The following is a 20,712-nucleotide window of genomic DNA, read 5'->3' as shown; positions in this document are numbered from 1 at the left end:
CCTAGAAGCTATCACTCGTTTGTCGTACGCGATGATTCATAAATCAGTTGTGATCACTTTCTGGACAATTGTTAGAAATTAGTTATAGTTATTGTTAGAAATTAGTTGTGATAACCTTTTGGACAATTGTTAGAAATTAGTTAAGATAACTTTTTGGACAATTGCTAGAAATTAGTTGTAGTAACTTCTTGCACAATTGTTATAAATTAGTTATAGTAACTTTTTGCACAATTATTAGAAATTAGCTATAGTGACTTTTGGCACAATTATTATAAGTTAGTTGTAACAACTTTTTGCACAATTATTATAAATTAGTCGTGATAACTTTTTGGACAATTGTTAGAAATTAGTTGTAGTAACTTCTTGCACAATTGTTACAAATTAGTTATGATAACTTTTTGCACAATTGTTAGAAATTAGCTATAGTAACTTTTGGCACAATTATTATAAATTAGTTAGAACAACTTTTTGCACAATTATTATAAATTAGTTATAATAATCTCTTGCACAATTATTATAAATTAGTTATTACACCTTTTTGCACAATTATTATAAATTGGTTATAACAACTTCTAGCACAATTATTATAGATTAGTTATAACAACTTTCTGCACAATTATTATAAATTAGCTATAGTAACTTTTGGCACAATTATTATAAATTAGATATAATAACTTTTTACGCAATAATTACAAATTCGCTATAACGACCAACGAGTTATAATTAACATATAATAAATAATGATAACCAACGAGTTATAACTAACGTACAATAACTTCTGACAACTAACGAGTTATAACTAACCTATAACAATTCGTAATAACTAACGATAATCACCGATCCATAATCACTAATAACAACTAATGAGTTATAATCGTTAATCGTATTACTTTTTCACCCAGCTCAGCTGCGAACAGACCAGCGGTGCCTCACTTTTCGTTTTCGTAAGAATTTCAGGAGTCCTTTCACGTTCAAAACAATTACGAATAATTCACATGGCACTTAGAACACGTTCGCGTCATGCGATCTCCTCGCCGAAGCAAATACATATTCAGCTACTTGGAACTACTCGGCACAACTTTTTAAGATTTGCTTCTCGCACAATTAGAACTTTCATCGACGCCGCGAAACAATCGCCGACAAACGTCGAACACCGTTTTCAACAGCAATTTAACATTGTCGCGCGCCGTGGATGTTCCACTCTCGAAAAAACTGTACCATTCGCGTGTCTCATTCTAGCCGTTCGAATGAATAAATAAATAAATAAATAAATAAATAAATAAAATGTTGCGAAACGGAGAAATGGAATGGTCCTCGTCGTGGCAAGGTCGCGAGGAGCCGACCGACGGATCGCTCGATCTTCATTAATGAAATCGGCGGACGGAGAGAGGTCTCGAGCTAAAGCAGTCGGCGGTGTTTTTTGGTCGTCGAAGCGCGACTTCGAAATCTCGTATTAACGAGGATAACGCGGCCGGAGAGCAACTGGTCCTCCGGTAATCGTCGTCGAAAGCCACGCTCATAATTCAAACGTGCGAAAAGTTCCCTCGAAACTCGAACGCGACTGCGACCGGAAAGCGGTCGGAACTCGCGAAGATTACTTTCCGAATGCATTTTTCACGGGTCCCTCTCTCTCTCTCTCTTTCTCTCTACCTCTTCCTCTGCTTCTCGTTTCATTCTCAAGAGAAACGCGTGTTTCTTGCGCGGGGAAATCGTCTCGAACGCGTTCTTTCCGCTTCCTTTCAATTAACTAGCTCGCTTTTTTCCGGCGAACCGCTTTTTTCAGGCTGTCGAACCTCGCACGCAACATCGTCGGCACTCCGTCCGCCTCCTCATTTACTAATTAATCGACGTGCACCTTCGTCTCGCGCGTTCCGCGCCCGTTTAACGCGTCGCACCGTCGCCACGCAACCCGTTCGCCGCGGATCTTCCGTCGTTTCTTCGACTCGTTCTCGTCGCCGAACAAGACGTTATCGTTGCCCGGAAAAGGACGAAATTTACGGCGAAATCGTAAATCGTTTCATCGAACGGGGCCCGAACAATTAAAGAAAATGGATTTTCCGCGAAGAGGAACCCGTCTTCGTATCGGCGAGCCGCTCCGATCGGTTTCGTTACGCGCGCGCTTTGTATCCATCGCGGCGTACCGCTTCTTCCTCGTTCGAGACCCCGAAGTACGCGAAACGACGTTTTATCGCTAATAAAGTGGAGCCGGAGATCGTCCGAATTATATTCAAAGAGAAACTGCGCGTGTTTTATAGCGCGATGAAGACCGTGTAATTAGTCTGCGTGCAATAATACGGTGTACACTTACTGCGAGAATTAAGAAGCCGATTCGTTTGGCGATCTTACGAACTCGATCGCCGCGGATATAGATACGGGGAGCAGCCAACCTCTCTTTACGAGAAACTACACGGGTGTCATCCGACCAGTTTCGAAGCTACTTCCCGACTGGTAATAGTCGCCGGTAGGTGCTTATCGCGCCGGTTCACGTATTTGGACAGCGATTCTCAAGATTCCGTTCCCGAAAAGAATTCGGGGACCGCCGCCGCGTACTTACACGAACGTACACGGTGCAATCGTTGCCGTCGTTCGAACGCCGATATGTATATACATATATATCTTTGTAACTGTAAGGAAAAACGCGGTCTGTCACGATTTCGACGAGTTTCGGAAAAACGTGTTAATTGAACTGTAAGGAAAAGAATCGTGAGAAGAAATTTGACTACAAAAATTGTGCAACTTGGAACGCATCTTGCGTGCATCTTTATGCAAATCAAAAATTGGAGTTAACACTATTACAATTAATACTATATATATAAGTTATACTATACTATATATATAAGTTAATACTATTTACTATTTTATAGTATATTTTATACTATTTATACTATTTTATATTGTATTAAAATAACGAGGGTGGGGGTTAACCAATTTATATTATTATATTATTAATATATTTTATATTAAATATTGAATATATATTAAAATATTAAATATATATTAAGATATTAAATATTTAATATTAATATATATATGAGCTGATACTGATAAATATCAGTATCCTGAGATAACAAATACAAGTAAATCTTCTCGAAAGTTAGCATCCATATTTTTAAACGTGTTAAAACGCAAACCCATAAATATATCGACTTAAAAACAAAGTGACTCTTATGCCACTTTCAATATAAACGGCTCATATATATATTTAACCCTCGTTATTTTAATGTAATATTTTAATATTATATATAATATTTAATATTAAAATATTACATTAAACTAACGAGAGTTAAATGAAACTATATTTTCCCATTTAACAGTTTCAATAAACAGTTTCAACGATGCTTGCAAAATTCATCTCGCATTTTCACTGTCCGCCATCTTTTCTTAGCCGGTCGTTTGCCATAAACGCATAAAATCCTCGCTGTCATTATCAGCGATCGGAACACGCAAACAAATTCGACGTACCTAAAACCACATCCTACAATCTTTATTGCAATACATATTCCCGACGGAAGCGGTTCGCGTAAAAATTTCTGCAGAAAAAAGAAAGAGACACATTTCTACGATATCAAGGCTAGCGAAAGAAACGATCAGAAATCGGTGATTTCGACTGAGTTTCGACAGAGTTCCAGCGACGAGGCGACGACGATATCTCGGAAGTGAAAACACGCGACGTTCTTTCCTAGCAACCGCGGATTCACGAAGAAGAAAGATCGTTCTTCAAGGTTCCGCCGACGAGAGAACACGAGAATCAAGCTTGAAGTTTATGCTGTCGAATCCGTCGATTGCTCGCGAGAGAGAGAGAAAGAGAGAAAGAGAGAGAGAGATAGAGAGAGAGAGAGAGAGCTTTCGAGAAGCTGCGGCAGAGATTTTCGTGGTAACCGGGGGAAAATCGCGGCGTCGCCCACGGTAACGGTAACCTTCGGTTTATTTCTGATACGCGTAAGTACCGTACGCGGCCCGTCTAATTACCGAAAATACAATGGAAACAAGGCGCGATGCTCCGCGAGCCAGCCGCCAGCAAATGGAAGGATATCGACTGGCTGGCGGAGTTGGTCGAAGTTGCTCGGCACTTCGCGAGCACCCTGTATGCGAGCAAGCTCTCGGTTCCTCCGAATCGTCGGTCTCCGTCTCTCTGCTGGTCTCTTTGCGAGATTCGCGCGAGCGTGAGCGTGAGCGAGCGGGCTTGTGCGGGCGGGCGCGGGCGCGGGCGCTCTCTCACCTACAGCCTTATGTGCTCTCCGGGTCTCTCTCTCTCTCACTCTCTTTCACTCTGTCTCTCTCTCTCTCACTCTCTTTCACTCCGTCTCTCTCTCTCTCCCTCACTCTCTCTCACACTCGCTCTCTGTCTCCGTTCCTCTCTATCTCTCTATCGTTCTCTCTGTGCCCGCCTCGCTCGCGCGCGTCCCTCTTTCTCTCTCCCACTCTGATACACCCTCGCGGCAGACTCGGTCGAATGGATTGTACACACTACACGCATACAGAGGCGCGAGAGCGCACCCACGCGAGCCTCCGAGCTGCCGGCCGTGTGTACGTGATGTGCCGTGCACGTAGAGCTCGGAAACGCTGCGAGCACATCGGAGCGGAGCCGCGCCGAGCGGAGCCGCACCGAGCCGCACGGAGCCGCACCACGCACGTTCGCGGCGATGCGATGGCAGCGGCAACGGCGGCGGCAGCGGCGGCGGCGGCAGCAGCGGCGGCGGCGTCCGCGGCACCGGCCATGCATCCAGCCAGCTAGACTGCCAGGAAATCGGCCAACCAACGACCGACCGACCCGCGGATTACTGACGATCGATAACGCCGATCGATTTTCCCTGCGGAGTACGCGACGCAGCCTTTTCGCGAGGGAGCGAGACCCTCTCCGCCGCTCGCCGCCTCTCTTCGCAGCTCTCTCTTCGACGACGAGAGCACGATCCTCGAAATTTCTCCCGGCCACCGGTTCCCTCTCTCCGTTCTCTTCCTCGCTCTCTCTCTCTCTCTCTTTCTCTCGCTCTCTCTGACTCTCTCTCTCTCTCTCGGATTCGTTACCGATCGCCACGCGGATCTTCCCTGGTACCGTTACAAGAGGGTCCCTCGTGGAACCGGACTCTGCGAATCCGTACGCCGAAATTCCACCGGGTTTCACTCTCGATCGAACCGCGCCGTTTCCGATTCGTTTCGCCGACGATTTCGCCGCGGGAACCGATCTCGCCTAATCGTGTCCCCCGTATCGTACCCCGCCATAAAATCGCGCGCGGCCGAAAACAATCGGTTCGCCGCAGCAAAGAAATCGCATTCCGCGACGCCCACAGATCAATTTTCGTGTCCGGCAGCTACTTTTTACAGCTTCTTAAAATTTCAGCAGTAAGTTCGTTTCTTCTTTTCACAGCGTTGCCACATGCTAGATTTTTCTTGCCGCTTTCGTGATCTTTTCGTTATCATCGCGATTCGATCTTTCTCTTCTTCTTCTTCTTCTTCTTCTTGGTAACAACACCCCTCTCGTCGTCTCCCTTCTCTTTACCTAAATCCTTTTTCTTTCATTTTTCTAATCCCGTGTACCTGTTTTCCTTCTTTTTTCGAACGATCTCATCGTGCACACCGTGTTGCTCCTTTTTTGGTTTTCGCCGTTCGCGCGTTATCGATTTTTTCAATCGTCCGCTACGCTCTTTCGAACAAGATTCAAGGCGTATTACTTCGCGTGATTTCGCAAACGTTATTAGAGTGGTTAATACAGTAGAGATTTGTCACGTTAATTTAAGGAATTGCGCGGTTATCTCAGTTTTTACTTATTTTTTATTTTACTCATTTTACTACTTTTTTACTTATTTTTTACTTCACTTGTTTACTTGAACTCTGTATTAAAGTGATTCGAAACCTCGGTATTTTCTTCTTTCCTCTCTTGCTATTTTGTAACTGATATAATATAACTTCACGTACAGATAAATAAATTGTTTAAATATCTCGATCGTTTTATTTCGTCTTTTATTGTATACTCTTTGTTTTCTTTTCTATTTAGGTCTTTTTAATTGGCTATTTCTGCGACATATCGTCGCATTATTGTAACACAGGCACACATTCTCCCGTTGATTAACTAAATATTATTATTATTATTTAGAGTTCCAGCGACTTTTATCAGAATATGAAATTTATTCAATAAATTCGATGCTATCCTTACAATTGCGTTAATCGTAGGTTAAACAATTTGGAACGCATCGTTAAGCGATTTCCGTGAACGTCCACAGTCGAATATCGTCAACTAAAACTGTATTTCACGTGGACGAGAATAACTTGGACAAAGTTGAAGATGAATACCGCAGTTCATCCCTATTGGTGAAAACGAAAAGATTGCTTTATTTATTGGATCGATCCAATATATATCTGAATTTGAATTCGAATTTGTGAGGAACTCCTGCGACCAGCCACGAAGTAACGAGATCTTGCGCTGCCTACGTGCACACGCTGGGTCATGGCGAACATGTCAGGTCATCCTTGTTGGTCAAACTAGACAAAATTGCGTTAGCCATGGAATAATGCAATATGTTTGAGTTTTAATTCGATTCTATGAGGAACTCCTGCAACGGGCAACGAAGTAGCGAGATCTTGCGTTGCTTGCGGGACTGTGCAAGTTTTTATTATTATTATTATTATTATTACTATTATTATCACCATCATTATTATTATTATTACTATTATTATTATTATTATTATCACTATCATTATTATTATTATTATTATTATTATTATTATTATTATTATTATTCTCGCGAGTTCTCGGAGGATTTTCTCTTTGGTTTGTGCCTATCTTGAATTTGTTGCCTATTATTATCATTGTCATTATTATTTATTATTATTGTTTATTATTATTATTACTATTATTATCATCACCATCATTATTACACTATTATTATTATTATTTTATTATTATTCTCCTCGTAAGTTCTCAAAGGATTTTCTTTTTGGTTCGTGCCTATCTTGAATTTGTTGCCTATTATTATCATTATCATTATTATTGATTATTATTATTATTATGTTTTTGTTATTTATTGTTATTTATTTCAGCAATTATGGGTCAAAACCCTGCGCGACAGAGATGAAGAAGACACAATAAGTTCAATTCGTCGGTGAAACCATAACACAACAAAAGTGAGATAAGATAAAAGCGAATGCCGCGAGATTATAGAAAAAGTTAATGCCGCATCGCATTCACGACGGAGCATTTATAATCGAAAAATGAGTTGCGAATTACGATGCAAGTGACGATTAACATAACAGGCCACCCTCCTCGTTTCTCGAAAAAGACGAAATCGCAGTGCTTGCACATTATTATACATATATCGAACAGAAAATTAATACGAACATGATATCGCACATATTCGAATTTGAGTTCGATCTCCACAGCGAAGAGCCAAAAACACAGCAGCGTGACCTTCCGTCGCCAGGGTGCGCGAAGAATCGCGAAAACGTGCAGCAGAAACAAAGATAATCGCCGATACGATATACAGGGTGTCCCAAATATGTCCCGCAATCCAAAAGTAGCGGATTCCTGAGGTCATTCGAAGCAACTTTTTCCTTAGCGAAAACGCAATCCGCGGCCTCGTTTACGAGTTATTAACGAAAAACGGTGACCAATCAGAGGCGAGATCATTTGGCGCGAGACGGCCGAGCCAATGGGCTCCGTGCACTCGTTGGTTGGGCCGCCGCGCGCCAGCCGAGCTGGCCTCTCATTGGTCACTGTTTTTCGTTAATAACTCGTTAACGGTGCCTCGGAGAACATTTTCGCAAAGGAAAAAGTTGCTTCGAATGACTTCAGGAACCTCCCATTTCCGAATTGCGAGACATTCTCGGGACACTCTGTATTTGAATTTGTTATGAACCACCGCGAAGTGTCAGGAGGCGACGAGATGATACGTTGGCCGCGTGCACGCGCCCGGTTGCCGCATAAAAAAATGGGAAATATCGTTCCCGAACGGAACCGGCGCGCCGGGGAAAACGGAGAACGGAGATTGTTGTGCACGACGCCGCTCGGAGCAGCCGCGCGTTCCGTTCGAATCTGCCGCCAAATCGGCATTCGGTCTCTCGCTCACTTTCTAATTTCGTCCTTGTATCGTCTCATTGTGCGCGTCACGCGCCGTTTTATAATATTCACTGTTCTCGAATTTAGCCGTCGCGCGTCCGTTCACGCTCGGCTTAAATAACAGGCTGGGCGGCCGGCCGGCTTTCGCGCGGATTCGAAATTACACGATACGCGCTAGACGCCGTCCGTTATTTGCGTAAACGAAAGATGTCCCATTATTGTTATTACGTACCAGGTGTTTCGAGGTTCACGGTGGATTGATTGCGGCGGCGGCGGCAACGAAAACAGCTGCCAATGTTTACATTATTGCGCCTAGCCCATTAATTGAGCAAGACGAGTTAACTCGTCCGCTGTGCTGCCCGGCACGTTCCCGATGTCTCCTTACTTTTTATCGCGCCGCCTGATCTTCCCGCGATCCCCAGAAATGGCCGCGCGAAAGCCCCGCCGACCATCGATTTTTGCTTTGCATTCGCGATTACGCCGATCGTATTTTATTCATCGACGAAACAGGCGACTTCGACAGCGTCGACGGATAATTGAAGAAGGATCGCGCGCGAAACGGATGCTTCGAACAGCTTCGAAAACTACGTTGAAACCGGAAATCGAAGATCTATAGAACGTGGGAGAGATCGGAGATCGAAGATCGATAGAAAATCAACAGAAAATTAACGAAGACTTGTTGTAAGAGACGCGACGGAATCTATTTGTTTAGTAATTCTTAATTAGCGCGTGGAATTAACACTTAATTGAATTTACACTTTATTAAAGTTTACGGTTAAATTCTTTCGATAGATCGTTGAAAAATTAGCGTACAGATTAAATTTCCAATACATTGGAAATATATATTTTTCGCTATTTTTGTTGTAATTTAGACTGCGGATTTCGTGCATTTCTTAGAAGAATCGGAGGATATTGAAATATTTCAATATCCTTTTAATTTATTCGCGTTATTAGGAGAAGTACAATGTTGCTAAATGACTCTTGCACCGGTTCGACCGATTTATCGAATTACTTATTTTGCATAAAGATGCGCAGTCTAGTTACAATTTAGAGTTGATTTACATGCACGTGATTCAGACGCTTCGGTGTATAAAAATATTAAAAATTGTATAATAATTGTAGAAAAAATCATACGAGAATTGTACGATGTAAGCATGAATTAAAAAGTTCGTTCAACTATATCCTACGAACAAGAAGCTCGATAATTTTCTTTTAACGCTAGGCTTACGGAGCCCTAGAAGCGGCTATTTTATACAGTTTCGTAAAAGTAACAAGCACTCGTTTATTTAAAATTCTAGCTAGTTTTATCATAATTAGACCGGGAATTTTATGCATTTACGACGAAAACGGGCCGATCAATGCAAAACATGAAATAGATTTAAAGAACTTCAGAATAATATCGTGTCCCCTTCAATTTATTAGAATTGTTTAACATTATCGTTAAACGTTATTTCTGTAGCTTCTGTATCTCGCAAAAAAAGAGACAGACAATTTTTATTTCGCACAAAAATCCACAGTCTGATCACAATATAATACGTCTAATAACGTCTAAAATAATAATAAACGACTAAAATAATAATAAACGACTAAAATAATAATAAAAGTCTAATCACGAATAAAAGAAATTTATTCAATAAATTACCCATAAATATATCCCCACAATTGCAACAATCGTGATATAAACAATCTGCATAGCATTTTGTTGCGTTCCGCAAACCAATCGTGAAAGAGACAATTTCAGAAGGAATTACGACAAGTCGCATTATACCATCAATTGTGCCGTTTATTTTGAAAATGGCATAAGTCACTTTACCGTAATGAAAAGTGATGATTTTTTAATGTTTATACGAAATGATTTATACTGAGAAAAATATCAGTATCCTGAGATAACAAAGTAACAAGTAAATCTTCTCGAAAGTTAGCATCCATATTTTTCAACGTGTTAAAACGCAAACCCTCGAATATATCGACTTAAAAACAAAAAGTGACTCTTACGCCACTTTCAAAATAAACGGCTCAATTATTATTACATTTCAGGTATCGGAATAATTCGTCGAAAATTCGGACAAAATCGTAGCCGCCCGCGAGCAATATTTTTGTTAAAAAGAATTCTCGGCCGTCGAATTACGACTTCGCGATAAGTATCAGAAAACCGCGCGGGGGGCACTTGGAGTGCGAAAAAGAAAAGAAAGAAGAAAAAGAAAGAAAAAAAGAATCAAAGAAGAAAATGTGAAACCGGTCAATGACCGGGCACAAACCGGCGAGCGCGAGTCTAGTCGGCGAATCAATTGCGAAGAAACTCTAATCGTCGTAGCCGTGAAATACACGTCGGGGCGCGAGCGACCGGCGCGCGGTCGAAAATGAACGCGATATTCCGGGCGGACAATTACCTGGTAGCAAAAAACTGCGGATTCGCCGGGTGTTTTTCAAGCGTGACCGGCGGTGTAGCCCCTTAAGGGATGCGGTTCCAGCTCGATAAATCTATCTATCGCCTGGGTTGGCTCCGGGAGCGTGCCGCGGCAGCACAGACTCAATTAAAAACAGTTGTACCGGGCGCCTCCGCGCGAACTTCGAGGATCCCTCGGCCGCGGCGGCGGCAGGAGAAGAGCGGATCGTTCTCGACCGCGCGTCGTCGTCGTCGTCGCCGCCGCTACTCGAAGATCCTTCGAGCAAATATTAAATACGGCGGTTCTCTCGCGGCGCGGCACGTTGCGGCGCGGCGCGGCGCGACGCGGCGGCCCGTTGCGAAGAATGCCGTTGCGACACACTCGTGAACACGATCTCGACGCGTAATTTGCATAAGTACGTACGTACGTGGAAAGGACGAGCGACGGGGATCTCCGTCTCGTAAATTCGACGTCGCGGCGCGGCGCTCGCGAAGGACGCGACTGGTCCCGGCTCGCGCGGCGAACAAAGACAACAAGAATCTCTGAAAGCAAGAGGAAAAAGAATCGGCGGAGGGGGGGAGAAGGAGGGGGCGAAGCAGGCGGAGGAGAAGGAGAAAGAGGACGACGACGAAGAAGAAGAAGAAGAAGAAGAAGAGTAATAGTAGTAAGAGGAAGAAGAAGAAGAAGAAGAAGAAGAGGAAACGATTCGTCGGCGAGGATCGATCGGCGAGGAGTCGCGTGCCGCGATTTATCATCGATCGTCCCGCATCGATTGGGCACCGGCGAACTCGTATACACCTGGCGCGGGATAGAAGAAGCGGGTCGAGGGACAGAGGACCGCGGCAGGGAGGTGGAAGAGGAAGAGGAACAGGAAGAAAGGGACACGGAGAAACGGCGAGACAAAAGGTGAAATTTCTCCGGGCTGAAGGAGAGAGAGCGGAGGGAGAGAAGACACCGAGGCGGCCGCGGCCATCGTCGTCGTCGTCGTCGTCGCTGCCGCCGTCGTCGTCGTCGTTGCCGCCGCCGCCGTCGTCGTCGTCGTCGTCGTAGCAGCCACCGCCGCCGCCGCCGCCGCCGCCGTCGTCGTCGACGTCGCTGGCAGCCGGCGGGAGGCTCCGAAACCGAGCGAGACCGAGCGCAGTCGATGGAGGTCGGAAACGCACGAACCTCGCGGCTCGAGCGACCTAACCAGCGACACGGCCAAGCAGTGCGGTGCCGACTCTTGCTGCCGCGGTTCCAGGTTCCGTGGCGCGCGTGCACTTGTGTTTACGCGTTCAAAGAGAGGGAGAGAGAGAAAGAGAGAGGGAGGGAGAGATAGAGAGAGACCTACGCACACATGCGAAGAGAGAGAGAGAGACAGAGAGGTGTTCCGAAAATTGAGAGACAGACCGGTCGAAGTACAGGGAGACCGGGGCAAGACGAAGAGGAACAAAGGAAAGAGGCGAGGAGGAAGCGAGCTAGCTCACGGCCGAGTTTTATCGCCGAGCCGCATGAAATTTTAGGAGCGGCACGCTGTCGCGTTATCGGAGCAACGCGGCCAGCCGTCCCGTCCCGTCCGTCGGCGCGAGCTGCGAGGCCACCGAGGATCACCGCTCTTGCTCTCGCCCTCGCCTAGCCGTCGACGTCGCCGACATCGCCGACACACCGCGTACCACACCGGAGAAACGCACCTCGCGTCGAGAGAGCTTTGAATCGAGCGTCGAACCGCGTTCGTCGGCCGGGGCGTGGGTGCCAGCGAACAAGCGCCTAGACGGCCGAATCCTCGCGCGCGCGAGCGAGAGAGAGACAGCGAGATAGACCGAGGATAGAGAGCGAAAGATTCAAAGAAAGAGAGAGTGAGAGAGAAAGAAAGAAGAGTGAGAGAGAGAGAGAGAGAGGGGACAGGTACAGAAAAAGAAAGAGAGAGAGAGAGAGCTATGATCGCAGCGGCCGGCAACGACTCGTCCTGAGAGCAAGGTTCGCGTTTCGGTGCTCCGAAAGAGGAGAGCAGCGGAGAAGGCGAGGGAGAAACTCGGGGAAAAAGAAAGTCTCGCTGGAGGATATTCGGTCCGGGCAGCGATCGTCCGGGAGGTGGTCACGTGTGTCCGCGCCGGTGAAAACCGTGTGAGAGAGCGCGGACTCTCGAAAACCGAGACTTTCGCGCGGCCCCGTCCGAAAGCGGACGGGCGGACGACGACACCGAACGATTCGGCGGACTTTTTCGGGTCTCTCTTCGCGGCACGTCCAAGAGGATCGGGAGCGATTTGAAGGATCCGGCGCCGAGTGAGAAGAAAAAGAGAGAGATATATATAGAGATAGATAGAAAGAGATAGAGAAAGAGAGTGAGAGATAGGTCGCGGGGATCCGTCGGCGAGCGCGCGGAGCAGGAGGTTTCGCTCTCGAGACCGGTCTCGCCGGCTATCCTGGAGGACGATGACGATGGTAACGAGGATCGCGAGCGATAACCGGAGGACGTTCAGCTCGAGAGGGCTCGATTGAACGGCTCCGCTCGCTCCAGGCCCCGGCTCGGCCCGGCCCGGCCCGGCCCCGCGCTCGTCTCCACGTCTGGACGGCGGCCATCCGTTCTTTCTTATCCTGTAATCGTCGAATTACCGGACGCGGAATCGGCGCGCGACCACGCAAGCACGGTTTCGGACTCGGCGGCCGACCGGCTTCGGTCCCGTCGCGTCGCGTCGTCGGGACCCCCACGGTGGATTATTCTATTGATATTCCGGTGACAGTGTGCCAACACAGTGAGTGCAGTTTCGTGCGAGCTTCGGTCCCGATAGTGGCGGAGGCGGAGGCAGGAGGAGGAGGCGGCGGCGGAAACACCGGGAACACACCGGCACAACCAGCAGCGGAAACTTCGGCTCGCGAAACTCTCGTCTCTGAGAGAGCCGTCGGATCGCGGCGCTCTTCGTCCCCGTCGGCGGGAGTGCCGGCGTCATCCAGGAGGAGCCCGACGACGGAGGAGGCCGCGACAGGGCCCAGAACGAGCCGGTCCTACTACGACGGTCCTTTGTCGCTCCTCGACTAGGGCCGATCCTCGTGCTTCGCCGAGCTCCGCTCGCTCCACCGGGAAACCCATCGAGGCGGAAGCGACGGGAAACCGAGCGGACCTTCCCAGCCCAGAGGGACCCGAGAAAGAGAGAAAGAAAGAAAGAGAGGGAGGGAGAAAGAGAGAGAGAGAGAAAGAGAGGGAGAGAAAGTGAGAGAGAGAGAGAGAGAGCGAAAGAGACCCTTTTGTTCCCCCAGTTACGCTATCCAATTATCGGCAGGCCGAAGAAGGCATCGAGCGTGCTCTTCTCGCGCGAGCACCGCCGACAGGAAGCGCAACTCTTCGCCCCGAGCCACCGAGAGGAATAATCGGCGAGGATGCAGGTGGCAACGCTGTTTAGGGAGAGCGCCACCCTGCTGGGTGCCTCCAGCCTGGACCCCCCGCAGACCCACCATCACCAGGCGATGCAGCAGCAGCACCAGCAGCAGCAACAGCAGCAGCAGATCCAGCAACACCCGGCGGACCTGCATCTAGCGCATCACATGCAGCATCACTACAAAATGTAAGTCGCCGTGCAAAGCCGACTCTATCGCTCCGCGTAACCACCGATTCTATGTAACCTCGCTGGTGTTCCCCGCTGTCGAAAAGGGCCCGATATATCGACGGGCCCGACGCTCTGGAGGAGAGAAAACCCGGGTCTCTCTGTGCCGTCGCGTCGCACCGAGAACGCGGCGCTCCCGGGGCCGAAGGCTCCCGTCGAATCCGTCCGCGAAACTCCGAGCTCCCAGCTGGAAAGCTAGGCCCTAACTAACTCGGAGAAGTTCGCTCGATCGAGGGACGCCGCCTCGAATCGGATCAGCTGATCGGCTGAAAAGTATCGGCGAGAAGAGGGAGAAACGTGGCCGCCGCCGCCGCCGCTGCCGCGAGAAAGTCGGCGCGGCGGCCGTCGGACCGAGGCTGTCGCCGCGGCGCGACCGCCGCGAGAGCCGATCGTTTCCTCCGAATTCGCGGAAACGAACGGTTGCCCAATTTTAGCAAGCGATTCGCGGGACTCCGAGGTCGCGAGCATGTCGCTGGCATATCTCGAGCCTAGTCGGAGCAACGGAGGAGTCGCTTCTTCTTCTCGCTGTTTCACCCGTCGGCCGCCGCGAAATCGGCAGATCCGCCGGCAGATTTTTCCGGCCGATTTCGGGCCAGCCCCGTAACGTTATCGCGTCTTTAAACCGGCGGAATGGTTCCGCTCGGCCGGAGGGAACGGGAAGAGACGTTACCCCCGGAGGCAGCCGGAGACCCTTTTACGGATCCACGTCACGCGCCTTCAAGGGACAGGCCAGCATTTGTATTCGTTGCGCAAGGTCTGGTCGTGCCCTAGCCCCGTTCCTTCTCGTACCGTAGAATTTGTTCGACGTATCTCTCTCACGACGGTGATGTACGTTATCGGCGCGCGATCGTCGCCGCCGCGACGCGCCGCGCCGAGCCGAGCCGCGCCGCGATAAACCCCGCCGGCCATGGGAGGACGTTTGAATTGCAGACGCGCGCGCGTGGCCATCGCCGGAAATAAAGATACCGGAGACCGCGGACGAGCAGACCACCGAGCAAATTTCGTTGCGAAAGGCCGGCGCGGCGCGTTCTCGGCTCCGCTGCTTCGCCACCCTCGAGCACACGGCAACGCGACGATATCGCGCGGAACCGTTGCGAAATAAGGAAAATCGACGGGAATGATCGCACCGGTGCGACTCGATGACGATTCGACGATTCGCTACGCCGAAACAGCTGCGGCGGGCAACTCGAGCGAGCGGTCCGACGACGACGACGATTTTGACTTTGATGCGTCAAATGAATGACGATTGCGTTCGATAAGGAACTTCGTCGCGCCGCTGCTATCGGGAACAGACGACGATCGACGCCGATTCTACGTTCGCTTCGGCCGTCGACGGCACGGTTTTTCCTCGTTAAGGGGATGCTGCGAGACGCGACACTCGTCGGCGGCGACGCTCGTCGGCCGGTTTGACGTCTCGCGGAGAAAATCAGGACGCGATTAAAACACCGGCTAGAAACGCGACGTTAACGAGGAAAACCTGCGCGAGAGGGGACAAGATATATGTATATATATACAAGATGTTCCAAAATTATGGTATTCCCGAGAAATGTGAGGTTCCTGAGATCATTTCAAGCAACTTTTTCCTTTACAAAAATGTTCTCCGAGGCATCGTTAACGAGTTATTAACGAAAAACGCTGACCAATGAGAAGCGAGCTCGGCTAGCGCGAGGGTGGCCGAGCGCACGAAGGCCAGTTCCGTTCATTGGCTCGCCCGCCACGCGCCAGCTGATCTCGCCTCTCATTGGTCACTGTTTTTCGTTGATAACTCGCAAACGAAGCCGCGGATCGCGTTTTCGCTAAGGAAAAAGTTACTTCGAATGATCTCACGAACCCCTCGGTTCACGGAAATACAATAATTTGGGACACCCTGTATCGTCACCGTCTTCTGGAACCGCGATTTCCGCAGTCGACGGGGTCCACACGGGCGAAAACGGAGACGATAAGCATGTCCGACGCGGCCCTCCCGAGAATCGAAGCCAAACCGCGAGAAGTTTCGAGCAGACGCGAGGGCGCCAATAGGTCAAGGCTGCGTTACGCTTCGCCGACTATATCCCTCGGCTCTCTCTCTCTCTCTCTCTCTCTCTCTCTCTCTCTCTCTCTCTTTCTCTCCGAATCCGCGGATCGACCGGTCAAACATCCGTCTCGCAGAAGTTCCGCCGCTTTTTCGTCGACGGAGAACGGGCTCTTCGCCGTCGCGCGCGTCGACACGCTGCGTAACCGTTGCCACTCGTTAGCGTCGCGCCTGTTCGACGGCGTCGCGTTAACGAGACCAAACTGCGGCGTCTCCGACGGAAATTGGCGGAGACGGGAGTGTCGGGGGAGAGGCGGGGCGCGATCAACGGGACGAATGTGTAACAGGCGGAAGAGCCCGCGAAACTGAGGCCGCGGTTCCCGTAGGAAGCGTGAACGGAGCCGCGTGGCCGAGCCGGAGGAGTTTCGGCGCGGATCACGCCGGGGCGGAGGAGAGGCGGTAAACGATTTCATCGCGGCCGTAACAGAGCCGAGCGCCGGGAAAAACGAGAGGAAAGAGCGCGGAGGCGGCCACGCGTCACAGATAAATCGTGCCTCGCCGATAAATCGACCTTATCAATAAGATCGAGGCTCCTTCGCGCCCTTCTCCTCCAAGTTCGCCCGCTCTCTTCGCTCTCTCTCTCTCTCTCTCTCTCTCTCTCGCTCTATCACTCTCTCTTTTTCTCTCTGTCGCTCTCTCGCGCGCGCGCTCACCGGATTCCTCCGATTCGCAGCCGCTCGGCCCCGTCGGAGTTATTCATGTATTCCATAAGTTCGGAATACATGAATAGCCTACAAGCTGCAGGTATCCGCGAATCGTCTCCGATAAAGCCGTATTCTTTGCCGCGGCAATTTAGGACCGTTTAAGGTCCTCCGGCGAAGCAACCCGAACGGGACCCGGGTCCTGCGACCAGAGCTTGTCCACGGTGTCGGGCACAAATTCTCCGTCCGATCCGCTCTATCCTCTACCGCCGGCATTACCGTTGCTTCCAGCATAGCTGGTCGAACGATTAACGCTGCGGAGACGACGTTTGATGCGCGGATAGCACACCTGGAGACAAGCGGCGAAAGAAGTGTCACGCGATTTTGACCGACGTTAATCATTGGGTGCACGGAAGACGGCGATCTCGGCGATTATGGTGGCGAATATTAGGGACGGTGTTGTCGATGATGTTAATCTTTTAATTGATTTAATATAAGGGAGAGATAGTTTCCGTTGCTGGTGGATAATTATTGGACCGCGGATCGTTGCGTTTAAAATAAAAATTGCCTTCGTTAATTCGAGGATAGAGAAGTTACGCGGACTTTTAGTGAATTTTTTAATCGCTTTAGTGAGTTGATGTAAGCGATGTGATAAGATTTTCGAATTGATTAAACGATGTTGCTGGTTTGCAACGTTTTGCAACGTTCGATCTACACGTTTTTGTCATAATCGCGTAAAATTCGCGGTCTGATTATTGTATGTACATATTCTGTGCTGCGGAATTGTTATGTTGACGATGATACAAAATGATGCAAAATGATTGAAAAAGAATGATAAAAAGACTAATGAATTCAATGAATGAAAAAGAAGCAGCTATTGCGGCAAAATAGAAGAAAGGATGCCGAAATAATGATTTCGAATATATTTAAAGATGGTTAATACGGACTTAAGATCTTTAATTACCCAAAATATATCAGCGTTAGAAAGCGACTACGAAGATATAGAAACAAATCAATAAATTGCGATACAGAATTCGCAAGAGTGGAGATCCGAAAAATAAGTTCAAACCGTTTTCAAGGTTTGCCCTAAAAATGACGGTGCCAACTGTGAATTTTATGCCCTCATAGCAAAAGTGTCCCAAAGAGTTTAGACCGTCTCTACTAAATACTAATGCATTTTTATCGCAATATGTGGCGAACGAAAAAACAAATTCAGTGATTTCCTACAAAAGCCTCCTGTATAATTTCACCAATTTTAAACATAGAAAATGCGAAGCCGGTTATTTCGCCCGATTTGACTAGCCTTCATTTATTTATTTATTTAGTTATAAACGAGTTAAACCCTTTGGTACAACGATACACAGTGGTACACAGTGTTGAAATTGATTAAAGCAGGCGGCGCGCAATTAATGCAAGCAATCTTTATTTCGCGCGATGCTTCTGCAGTCTGTTCGCACGCGAGGATGCCACGGCGTTTCGGAGCGTCGACAATTCATAGATAAATTAGCGCCGTCCGCGTAGATTGGCCGAGTAGGTGCGGTTTCTCTTGTCTCGGCAGTGCCCCACGGGGCGACCCAGTCCGCGAAATTGTAAGCAACGAGACGACCGAACTGTCTCGAAAATAACAGCGCTCCGGATTGCGTTTCATTCGGCGGAACCCTGACCTAGGTTTCTCGCGAACCCGAGCCTGTGTCTCGAAGAGATCGGTACCTCGGGCGCCGTCTCGTTCGGCGAACGTTGTCGAAGAGAAAAAAGCAAATCCGAAGGTGTATCTCGTCGACTGCGTCGAGTCGCGCGCTTAACCGACTTAGGTACAGATTTGCTCGAAAAAATTCGAGTAAAAGTTTGGAACTGGATTTAATACAAAGGCGGTAGATTTCTTGCGAGAATACATTCATTTGAGCGACACAACCCTTTGCAGTCGAAACTATTTCAATTCGAAATCCGAAACATGTTCTCCGATCCATAGTATTTCCATTTTATATGATTTATATAATACTTGCAGTTTCGACAATTTTTAAAATTATTAACGAATCTGATACTGCTACAATTATTTAGGAAAATAGTATAGCAATTTTTAGTGGCGTCTCGGAGTCGCCACTCGAGTGCAAAGGGATAATATACACAGTACAGTAATGTCTCCCTAATTGTCGCCGAAATTGTGCACTAAAATAGACAATTTGGGAAGAGGAGACGCGATTATTCGAGCCTTGCGGCTCGCTTTTTTATAATTACCGATCGTCAATAACTATAAAAACGAGACTCGAATAATCGTATCTTCTCTTTCAAAATTGTCCATTTTTGTGCGCAATCTGAGCGTCAGTAAGGGAGACATTACTGTATTTCCATTTTCTATGATTTAATACGATTTATTCGTATGAAATTGAGACTGTTGGCAAGTAGAATACTTGCAATTTCGACAGTTGTTAAAATTATTAACGAATTTGATGCTGATTATCTAGAAAATTATTCAGAAAAATAGTATAGCAATTTTTAGTGGCGTCTCATAGTCGCCACTCGAGTGCAAAGGGATAATATACACAGTAATTAGAAGTTTGAATGACGAATCAAGACTCGTTATGCGTGACTTAAGCGAAACGAGTGCCTAAGTCACTCAAATGTACTCAAAGGGTTGAAGCGATCGGTGCGCAAAGTCTCCCAAAGTCGCCCAGTTTCGGCAGGGTGGGACGCGGCAGCGATTAGAAGATTCCAGTCGCGATTCGCGAGGACCTGGCCCGAACGATCGGAGCGGAAGAACGCGTAAAAATGCAACGAGAGAGCGGCGAAAGAACCGGGAAACGGTGTTCCCGCGGACAAAACGTCGTTAAGTGGTTCGGAGTTGGCGGCGGCACGAAAAGCCGTGTATCGTCAGCCTTGGTCCGCGGTACGGTAATGTCTCCCTTACTGACGCTCAGATTGTGCACAAAAATTGACAATTTGGGAAGAGGAGACACGATTGTTCGAGCCTTGCAACTCGTTTTTATAGCTGTTGACAATCGATAACCATAAAAGATGAGCCACAAGGCTCGAAAAATCGTATCTCCTTTTCAAATATTGCCCGTTTTTGTGCACAATCTGAGCGTCAGTAAGGGAGACATTATTGTAATCCGGTTCTCCGTGCTGGTCCGAGCTGCGATACGCGTCGTCGTCGTCGTCGTCCTAGTCATAATCACCGATATCGAGCCGCTGTATTAACATCCTGGGATCGCGGCAATTATTCTTCGGCCGACTGCGATTTTAATTATCGCGGGAACACAGCCGCGAGGCGAGTCGCGCGGCGCGGCGCGTCGATTCAAGTTACGGAAACGTGGAATATCATTGCCCGGCTATTTAACTTCTCGCCGGTTCCGATGGTCGTCGCCGTGCTCTCCGGCTCTGCGCGATCAACGTCAAACGAATCCGGAGTTCCATTCGGAGTTTCGAAAGCAAAACGCGTCTCGTCATCCTCGGAGAGCCGGCCGCGCGGAGTGCTTCTCGAGTTGCGAAACGCCGGGAAACGCTCCGCCGTCCGAAGCGTATCCCGAAAAATGAATCACGATAAACAACGAACGAGACACCGGTGTGCTGCGTTTGCTCTTCGGTGTCTCGTACATCCGCGATCATTTCCAGATTCTGTTGCATCGAATCGAACGCTTCCGCGCGTCGTCGCTTGCTCCGCAACGTTCGCCGACAGCTGCGAAAAAATATCGGAAACTGCGAACCGCCGTCGGATCGTGGCAACGCGAACCGAACTGCGAGCAACTTCGAACGTTGACCGCAAACTAAATAAGCCGCTGCTCGGGAGACAATTAGGGAGACATTGCGCGAAAGCCAGAGTACAGCGTTCGTAAGAGCTTCGCGCGAGCAAGCAAGTTCGTCGTCGCGTTCGGCGTCGCGCAGCGTCCGAACGATCTGCTCGAACCGCGTTGCGAACGGCGCGCAGGGACAGCGGCGGGCAAAGCTGCGGTCAAAGGTAAAACGCGGCCGGGGAACACGGAAGATATTA

At 48.4% G+C, this 20,712-nt stretch overlaps 2 protein-coding genes across 3 annotated transcripts in view; one reads left to right on the top strand and one right to left on the bottom strand.

The window, feature by feature from the left end:
• Positions 1 to 20,712, bottom strand: part of Dnmt3 (DNA methyltransferase 3) — a 211,357-nt gene that overhangs the window by 35,984 nt on the left and 154,661 nt on the right. Inside the window, exon 1 of one of the 2 annotated variants that reach the window (XM_076520235.1) lies at positions 10,441 to 10,927. The exons of the other annotated variant lie outside the window; for it this stretch is intronic. The gene's annotated coding sequence lies outside the window, so the exon portion shown is untranslated. Of the gene's footprint in view, positions 1 to 10,440; positions 10,928 to 20,712 lie in introns of those variants that run through there. 2 annotated transcript variants of the gene reach the window in all.
• Tdg (Thymine DNA glycosylase) overlaps positions 11,081 to 20,712 on the top strand; it is a 173,342-nt gene continuing 163,710 nt past the window's right edge. Inside the window, exons 1-2 of the mRNA XM_076520237.1 lie at positions 11,081 to 13,624; positions 13,695 to 13,976. Coding sequence (XP_076376352.1) covers positions 13,792 to 13,976 — 185 coding nt within the window. The 5' untranslated portion in view covers positions 11,081 to 13,624; positions 13,695 to 13,791. The remainder of the gene's footprint in view (positions 13,625 to 13,694; positions 13,977 to 20,712) is intronic.

The sequence above is a fragment of the Megalopta genalis genome, chromosome 3, assembly GCF_051020955.1.
Source record: "Megalopta genalis isolate 19385.01 chromosome 3, iyMegGena1_principal, whole genome shotgun sequence".
NCBI lineage: Eukaryota > Metazoa > Arthropoda > Insecta > Hymenoptera > Halictidae > Megalopta > Megalopta genalis.
The sequence above is the reverse complement of the archived record's forward strand: the minus strand, read 5'-3'. Positions and strand labels throughout refer to the sequence as shown.